Source organism: Mizuhopecten yessoensis, unplaced genomic scaffold (assembly GCF_002113885.1).
Source record: "Mizuhopecten yessoensis strain PY_sf001 unplaced genomic scaffold, ASM211388v2 scaffold897, whole genome shotgun sequence".
NCBI classification, from domain to species: Eukaryota; Metazoa; Mollusca; class Bivalvia; order Pectinida; family Pectinidae; genus Mizuhopecten; species Mizuhopecten yessoensis.
In genome coordinates this window covers 478,590-492,957 of record NW_018403776.1, presented here as the reverse complement: position 1 = coordinate 492,957, position 14,368 = coordinate 478,590, and the positions used below count along the sequence as shown (strand labels likewise).

The following is a 14,368-nucleotide window of genomic DNA, read 5'->3' as shown; positions in this document are numbered from 1 at the left end:
ATCATGGACAGTACATTGTCTTCATCAATTATAACAGTTTGATAAGTTTATCACGGTAAAATTTTGAGAAGAAGACATTGATTATTGATTGCATTAAATAAATGATCCAGTAAATTAAAATAAGTTTTTATAATTTAATTCAATTATTGTCCCTTTGTTATTTAATGGCAAAGAACAAAACAATAAATTACCGTATCTACATCGGGACATAAAATGCCTAAATACCGAAGTGTCTTCTGTGACTACAGTACGGTATACTGCGCCTGTGTGACTAGTATACACATGAGGTGAGTAAGTGGACAGGAATGCCCCAAGCTGGTCAGCCCCCGTCACCGCTTCTTTCGGAGATAATTAAAGCCCACAGGTGAGTTTCAATATTGACCCTATCAATGGGCAGCCTTGTGTATGAATACACTCGAATTAAAAATCTCATGGAGTAGTTTTGGAAAAACATAAAAGACAACCCGCTCATTTATCAAAATTAACAATAGCATCTGATATAAAATGATAAAAAATCATTAAATTACCTGGAAAGGAAAAGAAATAATAATAACCTCGAATCCAACATTGCATACAACGTACCAGTGTAAGTGAATGACCAAGTCTGATGTTGTCGGACAGGTGCGATGTGAGTATAACAATACAGTTTAACCGTGTGATTGTCCTCGGGTTATGAAACTATAAATCACACGATGGCAAGAACTGGGAGACAGTGAGTCATAACTAGTATCACTTATGTCAAATCTTAGTTTGTATCCACGGTCATACAACTCCATCACAGCAAATAACTTCATAACACAATGGGGAGCTGACCAGTCTCCTGGTGATAATTATCACTGTAAATCACGGACTTAGATTACAATCTAATTCCGTGCTATAGATACAGACTGATTTTCATTGTAAATTTTATAAACTAAGGGTTTCCAACGAAGGAATAAAATAAAAAAGATCAGTTGTTGGTAAAAAAAGAAAGAAAAAAAGACTTAATGAAATCACGCACTTAAAACTTAATTCCGTGAGGTAATCTGATAAAGTATGTACGATCAAAAAATTTATCATAACAAAGTTAGGATATATTCCAATATTTTTATCTACATTTCTATGTTGTCGAGCGTTCCATAAATCTCATTATTTATGCAGCACAACTACATATTAAATCTTGTAGATATTGCAGTAATATAATTGCATATTATAACAATCTAATAAAGCAGCATAGATCACGATCAAGCTCTTTGGTTTCACCCGAGAAACCAGAAAGAAGAGATGCAGTGCTAGCGGACATGCAGTCATGATGTACGGATAACTTACCGGCGAAAATATAAAATATCTGCCTTTTTTTCACAAGCTTATAATATCATGTCTTTCTTTTAAAACCAATGTAGATCTCTTGTGACCGAGGGTGGCGAGAAAAACCTACTTTGCAGGTCATATCCACTAGGTGGCGATAGCTACAAAGGGAAATGGAGTGTAAACAAATCTAGACTCATTGCTCAGCCTGTACTGCCATATAAGGTATCACAAAGGCTTGCCGACAGATCAAAGGAAGCCGACAAATACTTGTTCTATATGGAAATTACTAATACCCAATATAGCGCACGTTGATGAAATACACAAGTTCGATGTTATGTTTTCTGTTGCTTGTTTTAAGAACAGATTGAACCTAGTAAAAAGACAATATGTGCCATAGGAACGAATTTCTCTTCCAACCCACTTGACCTTTGCAAGCGGGCCGGTCTATCGGATCGCTGAGATTCGAGATAGGCGGCAACATCAAAGGGGTCCTAGTTAAAAACATTATAGTCGAGACGCATAACAGGAATGTTTTAACCGTTGCTGCCTGTCCTAACTCTGGTGGATTTCAGTTAAAACAAACAGACTAAAATTGATTTAACGATAAATGATTAAATTATTCTTAGCTTTGGCTGTATTATAAACTTCAATAAAAGACGGCATATAAAAAAATACATATTTAAAAAAACATAGGGCAACTTTGCATATTTTTTTGACATTTATATTATTTCCCTAAGATCAGTTACTATAGAAATTCATAGTAGACATACATTTCTTGCTCTTCGAAAAGGTTTACATTAATGTATGTGGAAAGCAAATCATAATATTGTAAATGTAATCATATCACAAAAATGTAATACTACCACATCCTTTTTATATGACTTGCACGCATTTACTCCTTCAGATGTTGTTTTCCAACATCAAAGGGAAGGCTTCTAAAGGATAAATCCTCTGTGGTGTCCTACATTTTTTAAAATGTAAATATTGGCCTTTGCAACCCCCGTTCCCCTTTACTTTAGTGTACTATCCAATTTAATTGGTGGTAGCATGAAGCCTTAAAATTTAAGAATTTTACCCTTGCGTTAAATCACTCCTTATTCATCGGGAAAATAAACAAATTAGTGGATAATCGACGGAATTTTATTTAAATGCCGCCCTTTAGCGGACCTCTTTGTGCCTGAAACCTTTTTGTAACGACGATTTTGATTGGTCGAATGGTTAAGTGCTTGCTGCCAATTGGGCGCTTCCCATCTGAATGTCTTCACAGAGAGTATATTCATGGCGGATTCAAAACGTGTGTGTGAGAGACAGTACATCAAAAAGTAAAGGATTGGATTGTATTTTGTGTTTTTACAATGCCGCATGTGAACTCTGGCGGCTCCGAAGACTTTTTCTCGAACGATGAAGTGAAAGTTTACAAAGATGAAGGCGAGGAAGAAAAGAGATCGTCCGAAAATTTATCCGAGGATAAACTGGGTTTGGTTACCGAAACAGAGGAGGTAGGTACTTGTAGTTTAATTACATCAATAGGCGCTTGGGCCTGTTTGATTCATCTAGGTCGTTTAGTATATGCCACCATCGTGGCCTGGATAATTTTGTGATGTTTATTTTTGTCCATTTCAGGGCAAAAACAATAACCTTGGTGGCAGCTACGCTGGGAATGATAAGGAGGGTGTTCGAGAGGACGGTAAGTTTTCAAATTCATGTCGCTTACTGTGGTCAGCACTGACCGCTGGGTCACGGAGTTTTACACCAGATTTTCTGTCTGATTCGGATGTACCGGTATTCATTCTGGTTATTTCTGTATCGTCTGTGAGGTAAAGGGATTGTGAAACAGGACCTGTTTATGTCGTGTGTATAGGAAGTGATCGAGTGTGTAAAATTATGCACCTTTTGTTGTGAGGTCCTTTGTGTCCTCATAAGCATATGAATGGCCCAGTGGCCCGGTTGACATGCCTTCGCTTCACAAAGGACTTGAATGCTATCGTATGACAAATGTGTCGGTATTTATCTTCCAATTCGAAGAAGTTTTCCTTTGAAATTATCATTATTTAATGATACCTTATGGAATCGTTGTAATAAACGTCTTGTTGTTGCCTGTGTGGATATTTTTAGTAACAAGAAATAACTCTGAACTGGCCGAATGTGCAGAGGCAGTGGTCAGTGGTACATGTGCTAAGGATCCAGTTTGAATTTGAATAGCAGCAGAAGATTGGATTACAGGATGGCATCATTATCTACTGACCCTGAAGGATACAGACTGTTTGAAGTAATCACTGCTTGAGCAAGCAACTTGAATCTGCAGTACTGGAGTCACCTGGCCAACTTTCATCTTTCATCTATGTGCACTAAAGATATAGATATAGCGGTTTTAGCGACAATACATCAGATAATAATGTTTATGTCCCTGAATACAAATTTAACCTACACTGGGATTAAACTTAGGAAATAATTAGTTTCATACATTGACATACAAAATGTAAATACACAGAACACAATATCTAAATGGTGGAGAATATGAATAAACAGAAGACTAAGTAAGCAATTTGATGGAAATTTTCAGGTTTAATTAGAATTTATTGGTAAAAAACTCTTTCATGTTAGAAAAAAATAGTGTTATTAACATTTTTACAGATCAATATCTTTAAGTCATGTGTATTGTTGTAGAGAAAAAATTACCCCCAACTGTTTGCTATCAGAACTTAAATCTATGAGTCTGGTTGATGAAAACTCAACCTTTATGACACAAATGGAGGCATGTTAGTCAATTGTTTTTGAAAAAAGCTTTTTTCCTGATTGAAAAACAAATGACAACAAAACTGATGATTAAAATCCCCATCCATGTATAGTGGGACCACAATTTGGCTCAATATTTAATGGCATGTAGAGGTAGCCTAGTAAGTCCACAAGGGAATACAACTGAATCTTATTGAATTATAAACCAACAATAAGTACAAAGTTTTGAACAGACAATTATTCATTAATAATTCATTAAAAACATTTTTTTTGTGTGTAAATAAACTTATCCTTATTACAATTTGAAAATGTCCCTTTGATCAATAAAAAATGAGATTAGTGGTAAAGGTAAGTGTAATCTTAATTAAGTTGAGCACCTGTTTTTGATGTGGCAATAGTCTGCAATAGTTTGTTAGTCTTCCCATTGTAAGCTTATCAAACTTTGAGACAGATTCAAAGATATTATTGTCCCCATTTTAGACTTGTCAGATGTTTGTATACTTCAAAGGTACATCAAACTCAGTAATGATCAGTCTCACTTAAACCCGGTGTTTATAATGGCCTCTAATTATATGTGCCAGAAGTATATACAACCAGCAGCCACAATAAGTAGATCTAGGAAAAGATAAAATTTTATAAAAAGACAAAATTCAATTTTGAATGAACATACAAACTTTAGAATAATATTCAGTTTTGGTTCGTTATAACAGTTTCACCGTGATGTTCACGATGTTATATAAATCTAGTTATTTGAAAAGTTTGGTAAAATATGTTTCAAAACCTGACTATGATTTTTGTTTTTCGTTTCAAAGAAAATTACATTTATTTAAAACATATCTGAATATGAAAGTAAAACCGTGTACTCGTATAATATTGATGTAACATAGGGAGAAACATTTCTAGTGACTGATTATTTTTTACATTTTTTTTGATGAACAATTTTTTCAGCTTTTTAAATAGTTCCAGGAATGAGAGTGTTTACAAATGTTTTAAAGATTTCCTCTTGATCAGTTTTTACGTAACAAACTTTTTGGAAAACTAAAGGAACACAGAACGTTGAACATTCTCCACCATGTTAAAACACATGTGTACACAACAATCATACACAAGTTAGGACATGTGTGTACACAACAATCATACACAAGTTAGGACACTTGTGTACACAACAATAATACACAAGTTAGAAGACTTCTGTACACAACAATCATACACAAGTTACGACATGTGTGTACACAACATTAATACACAAGTTACGACAACTCTGTACACAACAATAATACACAAGTTAGGACACTTCTGTACACAACAATCATACACAAGTTACGACATGTGTGTACACAACATTAATACACAAGTTACGACACCTCTGTACACAACAATAATACACAAGTTAGGACACTTCTGTACACAATAATAATACACAAGTTAAGACATGTGTGAACACAACAATAATACACAAGTTAGGACACTTCTGTACACAACAATAATACACAAGTTAGGACACTTCTGTACACAATAATAATACACAAGTTAGGACATGTGTGAACACAACAATAATACACAAGTTAGGACACTTCTGTACACAACAATCATACACAAGTTAGGACATATGTGTACACAACAATAAACACAAGTTGGGACACGTGTGTACACAACAATCATATACAAGTTAGGACATGTGTGTACAAACAACAATAAACACAAGTTAGGACATATGTGTACACAACAATAAACACAAGTTAGGACATGTGTGTACACAACAATCATATACAAGTTAGGACATGTGTGTACAAACAACAATAAACACAAGTTAGGACACATGTGTACACAACAATAAACACAAGTTAGGACACACGTGTACACAACAATAATACACAAATTAGGACATATGTGTTTTGTACACAACAAATACAAATCAGGACTTGTTTACATAATAATATAACACAAGTTAGGATACGTGTGTACACAACAATAAAAACAGGTTTAGGATATGTATAGCAAAAAATAAACACAAAAGACTCATAGGTAAACAATTAAGTCAATACACACAAGTTGGGACATACGTGTGGACAACAATATACACATGTTTTGATTTTTATTATCACAGAATCATCAAATCATCAAAAGATTTGTTAAATAACCAGGCACATTGTACAATTTATTAACTAGCGATTTATCCAGCATAGTTTACAATTGTAATAGACAACACTACACAGACCAATTATATTCTCTCTTCCCTGAATGGTAGCATCATAAATAAGAATGATTGTATAAATACAACAAACAAGTTTAGACAGTAACAAATGAGTTAGGACAACAATAAATACATGTTAGGACCAATGTTTAGACAGTAACAAATGAGTTAGGACAACAATAAATACATGTTAGGACCAAAGTTTAGACAGTAACAAATGAGTTAGGACAACAATAAATACATGTTAGGACCAATGTTTAGACAGTAACAAATGAGTTAGGACAACAATAAATACATGTTAGGACCAATGTTTAGACAGTAACAAATGAGTTAGGACAACAATAAATACATGTTAGGACCAATGTTTAGACAGTAACAAATGAGTTAGGACAACAATAAATACATGTTAGGACCAATGTTTAGACAGTAACAAATGAGTTAGGACAACAATAAATACATGTTAGGACCAATGTTTAGACAGTAACAAATAAGTTAGACAACAATAAATACATGTTAGGACCACATAACAAGTTAGGACTAATGTGTAGACAACAAATGAGTTGGGACAACAATAAATACATGTTAGGACCAATGTGTTGACAACAATATACTGTTTTAGACAACAATGAAAAAGTGCATATTTGTAAACACTTGCTAGTAAGAACACATTCTTAATCAAAGCTATGGCACACTAAACATAAAAAATCTTTATCTGGAAATATTTCGATATGTTTGTCCACAAAAAAAAAATTGTTTTCATTTTGTTTCAATCATGTGCAAGAAGATGAAAAGAAAATAGAGTATGAAATACTTTCCAAGGCAGTTATATACTTGTATATCCCCTACAACATGTATATATTCACCAGATTTGGTGTTGTCCACCTAAAACCAATCTTGATTTTAACTCCCAACAACACCAAATGAACCATGTAAACAATCTGACATAGCGTTATCAAAAAAATCAAAGGTGGTTAAAGTCTACTGTCAGATAATATCTCTGGTACAGTACAGACTTTGTTTTAAATATGTCACCATTTGATGACTTCAAAAACTGTATAAATTGTAGCTCTACTGTGATGCAAGTTGTTTGAAATTTAAAATTCTGTAAAAAATAGGTTACCAGCTAAGTAAAACTCCTCTTGTAATATAAAATAATTATTTTAACTCTCTGTGTATAAGGTACCGGTACATAGAATACATAGAGGTTATTGAACAGTTTCCTGTTGAAACACATACATTTTATTAATACTGGTATAAACTGGAATTTCTGAAACCAAAATATTTTTTATTTACTACCTGGGGGCTGAGTATTACCTTACAAGTACCTAGTATACGTAGTAGGCCAATAAACTTATGAACTGTACTTCCAATGACAAAAATGTTGTGGCAAAATGATACAATATTCTATTGATGTCTGGCCTGGTGATGGAGCTGCTTGCCATTTTGAATGGGCAATTCAATTCTCAACACAATTCTGCTGTTTTCAGCTATTTGGTAACATTTGCATACAAAAATGTTATCAGATCGTGTAATTGCTATCTTATTGAGCAACAATTTGTCAAGACAACAACTTGCTTTACCATCTGAACAGAAAATAGCAACTTTGAGCACAGTGAATAGGAATAACGTTTTGATTGGTAAATACTGATCATGTTTTAAAATATCTGTCACAATGTGAAAGATGCTAAGTTTATCTAGTTGACAGAATCAATTATTTCACCATTAAAAATGTTTCATGTAATATTTGATGTGGTAGATAGCATGAATATATATATATAACTCTCTGTGAATTATATATAATATAATAAACCTGAAGAGCCCTGTGAAGGGTGAAACCAGCTAGTTTTTTAGTCGGTGGTTAATCTTATTTTTTCTATATATAATAATATATCTATATATTGTAGCAAGTTAATCGTATATACAGCACACGAAATTTGTCGTTCTTTTTTTGTTTCATTACTATAATAGTTAAATTCTAGTACATTATCAGAAAACAAAATAAAAAAACCTACCAAGGTTTAGTCTCACTCATCCATACTATAAACATTGGTAAAATACAGTGAATCCATATTTCAGAATTAGGCAGTATACTAATTGGGGTATATTGCAATACTACTGGCCCTTGTTGTGGGACTTGCATGTTAAATTTTGGTAACAAAACATAGGAAAGGATATCTATAAACTATATTTAGTTTAATCACTTTTGTTGGACCGGATGTTAGCGCACTGGGGGTCTTAATATGAGGAAACTGGAGTACCCGGAGAAAACCTACGTGGTAGGACAGGTGACCACATTAGGAAAGGAGTGTCTAGTGTCAAAATCATATCGATGCAGATCAATACTATTATCAAGATAAAGAACAATTGGGAAATATTGCTTGGTAGGGATGTAAAATTCTACCAGCCAGATGCTGGGGGCTAGTCTAGTGAACATTTCTAGTATTTAATTCGAAAAATGTAGACTGGGGTAGATGAATTTACAAAATCTGCCTATGGGCTAGTACTCTAAATAGGAAATTGTTGTAAACCCCTGGTTTAGATATACACAAAAGTCCATATGTGGTAAGTTAGTGACTAGGTATGGAAGTAGGCCTGGACACCTGTACTCGCACATCTGGAGGGCGCTAATCAGCCACTGGCTCTCATAGGCAGTGAGCCTGGACCCATATTAACTAACTAATCAAACTTCTGCAGCATCTTAGTACTGAATGTTATAGACATATATCCCTTTTACTGGAGAGAGAAGTGTAAGTTGAAATATTTATCATCTGACGTAACCTATGTAATGTGAAACTCCATCGCCGTCGCATTAGGCCTTGATAATTAACACTGAAGATAGCAGTATACTACTTACAGGAGTCCGAGATAAGTAACCCAGCTGCTCCACAAAACCTAACTTGGTTGTAAATTTGAACTTTTTACTCTGTGGTGTCTTTTTTGTTTGATGATATTCTTATGAAATTATTAAAGACATTACATTCTTTGGTTTCAATTTTACTCCACAAATAGAGCGAGCATTCTTCATTTGCTTTCATTGCAATCTGCATATATATATGTTGTAAATAGCAAAAAGCACATAGGATACCAGTATGTATGTATGTATGTATTAATTCAACTATGGTAAAATGAAATTAGAGTGTTTATGATTTTTTACCAATTAAAGAAGTTTGCCAACATGAAAAAAAATTGCAGACACATTGAGAGTATCACAAGAAACTTTTACAATGGGGAAGTGACATCAAGATTGTACAAGAAATTAGATTTATCCCTCCAGTCTTTGATTAAATGATACCGCTTGCTTTACCCAAACATCAAAGAGACTTGAGAGTTGGTTCCCAGGCTGTTCCTCAGCCCTGCAGCAGTGCACTGAGTGTTTGAAGTAGCATATTTAGGGTAGATCCTTCAAAGAAAAAGTGACCATACAGAATTATGTTACGGACCTTACAGAGTCAATGAAATGTATATTTTTATTCAATTTTATTTTATTGCCAATATTGATTTCATGCAGCAATTTTTCCACAGAATGATGTACTTGTTCTTTATTTGTCGACTGTACTAGAAGGAATTTTGTTATACCAGAACATTCTATATTCAACTATAAAAGTCAGAAATGATCTATTCTGTATTTTGTGCATAATCAAATATTTGTAAATGTAGAATTTTATGAAGTAGACCATCTTTGATAAATACATATAGTGAACAGTGAGTGTTTTTAGGACGACCTGTTAACACTGCTGCATGCCTTATTGATTGGTGTCGTACATGGTACTTCGTCAGTGTAATGCGATTAACAACAGGCTTGTTGCCTTCTGTAATATGTACCAGTGGTGGATATGTACCTGGTATAGTTTTTATTACTCAAAAATTCTATTGATCTAAATGTACTTTAGGTAAAAAAAAAATGAAATCCTTGTGGTTATGAAGAATTTATGAAGCTACTTACAGTAGAAGTTTTTGCCTACAGTTATATTGTTATAAAGATGTATAGTTAGATACCATATTTACTGTGTAGTGGTTTTTGTTATTGTGCTATTCAGTTTTTTGAGGGAATGACACTTTTAACTTATAATGCTATATGGGGCTATTTTTGAGTAATCCTGACACCAAATGATTTTGTGTATAGTCAGTGAACTGTATTGCTCTTGTCGACAGTATTGGTATCAAAGGATTGCCTGGGATGGTCATTGGACAGAAAACATGTTCTTTCACATGTGTTCTTCCAATTTTTGATTATTTATGAAAAAGCACCAACACTTGCCAAAGGCAATCATATGGTTCATCCCTAGTATGATATCGGCTATCATAGAAATATTTTGGTTCTTGGCTACCAATTGATAAGCAACTGATTGCAGATCGATGGAGATTGCTAATTTGTGTTTCCACTTGAAAATTAGCTATCTATTCTTTCAAATTTGGAATAGAACAACATACCCCCCGACACTCAGTGGAAGGTTCACTTCAGATATTGGACAAGGCAAGGTCCAAAAATTTGACTGCTTATAGATCATGTTCTGCGATTATAAGGTTATTGCTCATGTTTTATATTGTCTTCTGATAGGACTTACTATTTAACACAAATTCACTGAGCGTGTTTGTTGATTGAAGAAAGAATCACTTACACTTTACACTTTTTATCTTGTTGTGTCATGAAAAAAAGTTCAGTGAGTGAAAAGTGATATGTCTGCCTTCATGATTAGGCGATAGGCAGTGTGTTTTAATCTTCAGTGGGAACCTGATGTGTTATTTACAGTCCTGTTAAATAAATCACTCGCCCAAGTAAGGCAGTGATATACTGTGACACTATAGTGTAGGTGAGATCTGATAGACTAATATACTACTTACTGTACATACACCAACTTTTCCAATAATGGCTGCCATGCTCTTTGAATCACCAGAAGAACTGATGGTATGATTTACGTGTTGATCTATGGTAGATGCTTATTATGAAATTGACAGAAACGACATGTAGATTGTGTCAATACCAGATTAAATAACCGTACTGTTTCTCATAAAAATTGTATTTTTTCATGCCTTTACTTGTCATAGTTGTATAAGTACTGATGAAATTTGAGAATTAATTTCCTTTCAAGATACTGTACACAGCTAGTAAGAAAAAATCATAGAATGCTACCATTTTGATGTGTGTGTTTGGGTGAACAAGTTGATTGTGTGAGGTGGCTCCAAGGGACCCTGACTCCTGGCCAGCTTATCAAAGTGGTAGATAAGGTAACACGACTGATACACTATCTCTGCTCCTCAAAGAACATGTGTAGTCAGTGAACACTGGAGTAATTGGGGTAGAGAGTCCCACCACTGGATCCCTGTATAACACATGTCATCATAACACAAATGATAGTTTTATGATATGCTAGAAATTAAAAACATTAGTTTTATTCATGATAGTATGCAAAGTTTGAATTTCAGATTCTTTTGGAATATATTAACATTTTCCAAAGTGTATATGCCCCGATAATAGAACAGATCTGAAATACTATTGAGGATAGTGATTAATTGAATAATTAGGATATTTACAGTAATCTGGTGATTTTGTGACTGATGTATGGCATGTTAAATTTGAGTGAATGCATCATATGATCACATGGGATGTTATGATCATCAGGTTTATTAGAGTTACCATTGAAAGGGCATATTATAAAGTGGTTTAAGCATGTTGACCTCTGACCTTTGTGAGGTGAAATTGTTCCTAATCTGGTGACAGTTTGAGGACCTGTGGTATATGAGGGCCTGTCTGGACTACAGTACACATGATTTATAATGTGTACTGGTGTGGGTCAGTTAGGGTCAGCTCATTGTCTCTCATCCCTCCGGCACACAGGGTGTGATATCCCACAACAGGTACAAATTACCACAATTTCAATCTTTAATACAAATATTACAGCCATTTTATTTTGTAATGGTGGGTTATTTATGCAGACTTATGACTGTGCTGAGGTGCATGACATTAATCAGATGGGGACTGGTAATTTCATTAGACTCCTTTGATGACTGGTTCCAAGCATTAGCTAACTTCCTTTGGTGGCATATCCTAGCATAGAACCTCCGTTTTGATGTTTCTTGTTGGCAATTAAAAAATTGGGAATTTTTCACTGCGAAAGATCTTTCGGCCTGTGAAAAAAGATCAAAAGGTATTTAGAGTTTGTTTTTAATGTGGTCCCGTGTAGATCTATATAAACTTGGTAGATGGAAGTTGACTAATCAGCTGGTCAGATATTTGACTCGCTCTTAGCCAGTTTGTCTCCTCGTCTTTTTTTGTGTTCCTAACAACAGAAAAAGCTGAAGGCTTTCCACAAAAAGTTAGAACTAGATCAATCATGTAGAGTTTATTGGGATTAGATCTACAAGAAAAGGTCTTAATTAACAATAATTACCGACATTAAAAAGAACTCAAAGACCAAAAGATATATTGAATTATGCATCCCCTTGATCTTGGCCTGTGCCGGAATTTGCATGATAATGGCGATGGTTTGGTTGTGTTTCTGAGTTTGGTTTGATGTTAGGTTGTTACATGTTCTCAGTAGTCTTTTGTCCTGTTTGATGTTTGTGCAACATCCATATCATCTCTGTAGTATTGTCTGCAGTCACAGGCTGGTCTGGCAGGGGGAGGAGTCTAATGATCCGGGGGTATAGGCTTACTATTCTATCTAACCTGTCTCAACTACTAGGTAGAAACTAGTTAGTACCGCCAGCGGGAAGTGCCCCTCGTGTTCACCACATTGGGTAACCTGTTACGTCGGACTGGAGGTTTTAGTTTTGTACTATTTGCGGTAACCAGGTAGATGTGAGGAATGAGAGGATTTCCTATAAAGGGCTAGGTAAGTCTTCGGGTGCTTACATATCATCTAAACGAACAATCATTTATTGGAATTCAGGCAAACCTTGCTGTACATCATATCTGCAGGTTGTGTGTATCTCATTGACTATTGATAATTATGAAAAGTACTTTTTATTGTAATTAGTATTCAACTCATTATGTTTTCATTAGAAAAACATTAAAGTGAATTTTAAATTGTCTTAACAATAAAAGATGGTTTATACAGTGAAATAATGATTTTGCAACAGTTGGCCATTCTTTTATATTTGCTGTTTTTGATCACATTACAAGAAAGAGTAGGGACGAGGTTATATGCTGTGGTCGATGAAAATGTTTTAATGAATTCATGAAATCATAATCTAGATTTGAAGTTTAGAGGTTTAGGAAATGTATTGGCAATAAAAGGATTTTTTTGGCTATCAAAAATTGTCAATTTAGCGAATGTGGTATTTTTATATGGGATATTTGGTGATAATAATTGAAATGGAATTGGGATTTGTGTTATGTCTCATTGTAAAACCTGTGAAGACCTGCAACATTATCAATTGGAAACAGATTTATCGAGATGAGAAGAAAAAGTCCACACATTTTTTTAGTTGCTCTTTCAGGATTTAAAACTCTTTTACCTTAAAGGTCCATTTTATCACCATAGCACAATAATATCCTTTTAGTATTTGAGCGATAATATTTCTGAGGCAAGGCAGTGCTGTGATAAGGTGGCAAGATTAAATACTTGCCTCACATTTTGTGATATAATCTCATCATAAAATGTAAATGTAATTGAAGTGGGAACACATTATGATTGAATTAAATACACTAAATGCCTGGGCTGGTGCAGCCTCGGTAAAACACTGCTGTGCTACCATTATTTAAATTAATTGAGATAACCGCTATGATTTTATGCTGGTGATGCAATCATATGATATAAGATTTTTTTCACGTTATTTTGACAGAAATATAATAAAATAGAATAGCCATGGAAACGGAATCTTTCTTGCAAATACATGTTTAACTTGATGAAAGGATGAAGGGCACAGTTATCTTGATTTAAAGTGTGGAGACATCTTGGATGCATTAACACTGTGGCACTGATTTGAGTAAAACATAAAGTACTTTAAGGTTATGAACATAAATGACAAATTCACTGAAGATTCAGGTCCATCATAGACGGATAAAACAATCCTCACAGAGGTAGCATATTCTGATTACATGTCACATCGCACAAAGCCATTGGTCAGCAGTCAATTAAAACAAAGACGCTAGCATCTGGGTCCTTCAGAGGTTTGTTATATATTGTCTGGTGGTCAGTACAAACG

The 14,368-nt window shown here is 34.3% G+C and overlaps 1 protein-coding gene across 7 annotated transcripts in view; it reads left to right on the top strand.

The window, feature by feature from the left end:
* The first annotated feature begins 2,539 nt into the window (after positions 1-2,539).
* The window catches only part of LOC110453906 (protein pangolin, isoforms A/H/I/S-like), a 70,309-nt gene continuing 58,480 nt past the window's right edge, over positions 2,540-14,368 (top strand). For all 7 annotated transcript variants that reach the window (XR_002463320.1, XR_002463319.1, XM_021503139.1 and 4 more), the window contains exons 1-2: positions 2,540-2,789; positions 2,914-2,977. Coding sequence is in view for 5 of the 7 variants with exons in the window: in XM_021503139.1 (XP_021358814.1) it covers positions 2,646-2,789; positions 2,914-2,977 (208 nt within the window). In the remaining 2 variants the exon portion in view is untranslated. The remainder of the gene's footprint in view (positions 2,790-2,913; positions 2,978-14,368) is intronic.